General features: G+C 38.6%; 1 protein-coding gene across 1 annotated transcript; it reads left to right on the plus strand.

The window, feature by feature from the left end:
* The first annotated feature begins 290 nt into the window (after positions 1-290).
* psmd14 (proteasome 26S subunit, non-ATPase 14) lies at positions 291-3862 on the plus strand. The gene is made up of 11 exons (XM_068730472.1): positions 291-389; positions 1018-1073; positions 1511-1582; positions 1679-1798; positions 1973-2043; positions 2243-2393; positions 2510-2617; positions 2784-2858; positions 2939-3064; positions 3340-3402; positions 3685-3862. The coding sequence occupies exons 2-11, from the start codon at positions 1026-1028 to the stop codon at positions 3781-3783; spliced, it is 933 nt and encodes a 310-aa protein (XP_068586573.1). The 5' UTR covers positions 291-389; positions 1018-1025; the 3' UTR covers positions 3784-3862.
* Positions 3863-4547: the final 685 nt, after the last annotated feature.

Raw genomic sequence — 4547 nt, forward strand, 5'->3', positions numbered from 1 at the left:
TTAATCATTCTTCTTATCAATTTCAAATATCATTTTTGAATTGTGTAAGCTTTTTGTAATATTTTTTCTGTAGATAAGATATAGTCTTTACATTTAAAAAAAGTATAAGCAGTAATAAGAACATATTTATTATCGGTAGCAGTGGTAACAGTCGCAGCAGTGGCAGCAGAAGTGTAAAATGTATTGATTGTGGCGCCCCCTTGTGTCTGGATTATGCAGGTGCAAAAAGTCTGGCGACAACAAAACACGTCATCTGTGCGACGGAAGCAGTTTTTCTAAAAAAAGAAAAAGAAAAGACATTTCTGGCTGATTCATTGTAGCCAGTCGCACTGACTCGACTGATCACAGAAACACAGACTTTTCTAAACACCTGAAATATTTGACAACAGGTAAGTGAACTTACATCTTTAACACAGTCAGTAGCTTTCATAAAACACGGTGAGGTAGAATCAGTGTTAAGACTTTGTTGCTGTTTTTCTTGTGCGGGATGACAGAGGCTAAGCGCGAGGAAGCTAACAGAAAGCTAATAGCAAGCTAGCGCCTTTAGTAATGTTGTATGTTGCTGTTAATGAACCGAGCGTTTTAACGACACCTTTATTATAAATGTCCCTGTTGTTTTTTGTTACTTAAACTCAAAGCACGACACTTTTATTTAAAATAAATGCGTGGTTGTCTAGCTTCTTGTGATGTGTGTGCGTGATTATAGGTAAATGAGCTAACTGAAGCTAACTAGCGAGTTGGTGCTAACTTTATTTTGGATTTCTTTGGTTACTCAAATAACGTTACACCCATAATGTCCTAAATTTAAGTCAACAACGTCAGAGCCAATAGAAAAGAAACGAAACGTAACACAATTAAAATAGAGACAATGTAATTCCCAATATACTAAGTCATAATACATCACATATTGAAGTTAGTCGACTTCTTTTTTTAATGAACTTTATAAAGGACTATAAATGAAATGTGTCCCTCTAATAGTAAAGCTCCGTTAATGCCTTTGTTGTGTTTGCTCATCAGATCTCGCTATGGACCGGCTGCTGAGGCTCGGAGGTGGAATGCCAGGGCTTGGCCAGGTAACACGAAGTTTGAAATGTTTGTAAATAAAGAACATAAACAAATGTTTCTTCTGGTTCATAGCAAAACTACAGGCAGACATGAAAATCCCTCCCAGATTCACCCATCTTTAACCTAAACCAAACCATTTTCAACCTTTACATCCAAACATAACCTCTAAACTCACATTTATCAATGCTTATTTGTCTAAAATGATTAGATACGATTTAATTTTTTTTAGGTAACTTTGCTTGAGTCCCAATGCAGCCGCACACACCTCATGTCAAGCCCCGAGTCTTAATATAGTTTACCACAGGACTAAAGGATACAAAGTTATGACCCTTTATATATATTTCATGCATTCAAGTTGTAAACAATAGTTGGATTGTAGTGATTGATCTGCGTGACTACTGTATTAGAAAGGCTTGAACTGATGAGCTCTGCTTTGACTCCTCAGGGCCCCCCGACAGATGCACCTGCCGTGGACACAGCAGAGCAGGTTTACATCTCCTCTCTGGCCCTGCTCAAGGTAAACAAACATTGTATGCACTAAACATTTTATAGGGATTATATTCCTATTTGTATTTCAAATAATACGTTTGTGACTTATCGCTCTCTTTTTTAGATGTTGAAGCACGGGCGCGCTGGTGTACCAATGGAGGTCATGGGATTGATGTTGGGAGAATTTGTTGATGACTACACAGTGCGAGTGATTGATGTGTTTGCCATGCCCCAGTCAGGAACGGTATGTATTTACCCTAATACCACGATTATGCTAGTTTTAGCTTTATAATTAATAAAGCTAACGTATCCTTGTTGTGATGTGTAGTAAATGCCTTGTATATATGCTGATTTTGACAATTTTACAAGGAAGTATGTGTTGCTCATTCTTACTGAATGAACATTTTCTACCTCTCAGGGTGTGAGTGTTGAAGCAGTGGACCCTGTGTTCCAGGCCAAGATGTTGGACATGCTGAAGCAGACCGGCAGGTAAAGCCTACAGGTGTAATATTTAGGGAAAAAAACATGGTCACTGTTCACCTACATTGTAGTGTAAATCCAGGAATGAGAAAGTTCATTAAAGCCTCACTTTGACGTCGACATAAAACACTTCTAGGTAATATTAAGACTTTTTTTTTGGGCTACCGTCTAAACACGTGTGCCGTCTTTCTCAAATGTTGCTCATCAGACCAGAGATGGTGGTGGGGTGGTACCACAGTCACCCTGGTTTTGGCTGTTGGTTGTCTGGTGTGGACATCAACACACAGCAGAGCTTCGAGGCCCTGTCAGAGCGAGCCGTCGCGGTGGTGGTTGATCCCATTCAGAGCGTCAAAGGAAAGGTGAAGATGAATACCTGCTGCAGAAGAAGATACTCAGTAGCTTGCATTTTAGATGCACTATACATAATTTTAGAAATGACTTACTGGTTTCATGTGTGGCCTCCTGTCTCCTCCAGGTTGTTATTGATGCCTTCCGATTGATCAACGCCAACATGATGGTGTTGGGTCATGAACCAAGACAGACCACATCCAACCTGGGTCATCTCAACAAGCCCTCAATCCAGGTAAGACATTGTACACAGCGCCATTGCCGCTGTTCAAAGATCCAAAAAGGATCAAATCACAATATATAGTGGAATATTAATTAGCATTTTTGGGAACTTTCTCTCAGCAGCTGGTTGTGCAGGTTATGACTTCATATGTTTAATGTTAGGTTTCTCATGTTTTCAGGCTCTGATTCATGGTCTTAACAGACACTACTACTCCATCACCATCAATTACAGGAAAAACGAGCTGGAGCAGAAGGTTTGAGAATCCCCTCGTCACAGATTAGTTTTCATTGATTTTATTAATAGAACATATAAATAACGCTCATTGATTTCCAGATGCTGTTGAACCTGCACAAGAAGAGCTGGATGGAGGGCCTGACCCTGCAGGACTACAGCGAGCACTGCAAACTCAATGAGACCATCGTCAAGGAGATGCTGGAGCTGGCTAAGAACTACAACAAGGTGAACCTTCTGGACCTCGTCCAACAATCTTAATAAAGCTCTCTGGAAAGCACATTTTATTCATATTATTAGAATGCTGAAATGGCCTTTTTAAAATCAACACAAGAAGGAGCAACTACACCTACTTTTTGACTGTATTGTCTTGTGATGCTTCAAAATGATATACAGTATTTCTGCAGAGCAAAAACTACAAAAAGCATTACAAATATCCATGCATGGCATGCTCCTGGTGTGCTCCTCCGCATTATTAAGACACTGTTGTGTTTCCACCTCAGGCTGTTGAAGAGGAGGACAAAATGACCCCGGAGCAGCTGGCAATCAAGAATGTTGGAAAACAGGTAACAAAAACTGTCTTTTTTTTTTTTTTTTGGTTATATGACAAAAAATTGAGGTCTGTGTTTATTGATTTCAGTTAAATAGGTCAGTGGAAGTGCATTGGATTAGATTTGGGTTGTGCAGACATGTTAAGCAGAGGCTTTATGGAAGCAGAGATCGAGTTACTTTGTCATTTAAGTTTCCTGAAATCTGTTGAAACTAAATAGTTGTCAAAAAAGAAACATCTTCATCACAAATCCCGTCTCATTGCTGGAGTTTGTCTTAATATTCTGTCCTTCTTGCAGGATCCCAAGAGGCACTTGGAGGAGCACGTAGACGTTTTAATGACATCCAACATCGTTCAGTGCCTAGCTGCCATGTTGGATACCGTAGTTTTCCAGTGACGGGACTGTGTGCATAACTGTTAATATTGCAACCTTTGTTTTTCCTTTTATATAAAATAAATGTATGTATGAAAAAAGACTTTGATATGGGTGGAACCTTATTTTAATAGCCAAGCAGAATGTTGTATAATTCTGTCAATGCACATAACGTTTGAAACAAAATATTGTATTTCTAGATTCTGTATTTGATTTTTCTCCTTTTTATGTTTTAGACAAATGCATCATTAACAGATATCTTTTTTTTTTTTCTTTTTTTTTGGATTTAGTGTTGTTGTGTTTTAACTTGGTTCTGATTGAACCATGTAGCGAAACCTTTTAAAAGAAAGCTGCATCAGTATCTCATCATATTGATATATTGCTGCAATACCCATCCTACACACTAGATGGTGCTAGAGTTGCACGTTATATGGACAAAAACTAGAAGTCGTCATCAAGATGGAATACCATTAAGTCACCCTAACCTCTCATTCTCAAACAGGCTTGTTCGTTTACTTTGACGGTGATGTCACTTGGGAGTTTTTATACAATGTTTCAGTCCGGAGATAAAAACTTCATAAACAAAAGACTTTTGGGGATTATTTCACAGTTTTGTGATCTAACAGTTGGCAAGGCATACTTCAGTGGAAAATAACACTGATCCCTTTGCTAAAATCACAAACAACAAACTTCCACTGTAAACTGATGGGATTCCTTCCCCTTTATATTGTCAGATGTTGGCACAAAGTTATTTATAAGAAACAGGACGATGAGGGATGATAACCTTT

This window comes from Cebidichthys violaceus, unplaced genomic scaffold (assembly GCF_023349555.1).
Source record: "Cebidichthys violaceus isolate CVI_PGR_0920_01 unplaced genomic scaffold, fCebVio1.0.p SCAF_5, whole genome shotgun sequence".
NCBI classification, from domain to species: domain Eukaryota; kingdom Metazoa; phylum Chordata; class Actinopteri; order Perciformes; family Stichaeidae; genus Cebidichthys; species Cebidichthys violaceus.

Coding starts and splice junctions, on each gene's coding strand:
- psmd14 (XM_068730472.1), top strand. CDS start 1,026: ATGGACCGGCTGCTGAGGCTCGGAGGTGGAATGCCAGGGCTTGGCCAG. Junction 1,583..1,678: donor CCTCTCTGGCCCTGCTCAAG/GTAAACAAACAT, acceptor TCTCTTTTTTAG/ATGTTGAAGCACGGGCGCGC. Junction 2,859..2,938: donor AAAACGAGCTGGAGCAGAAG/GTTTGAGAATCC, acceptor ATTGATTTCCAG/ATGCTGTTGAACCTGCACAA.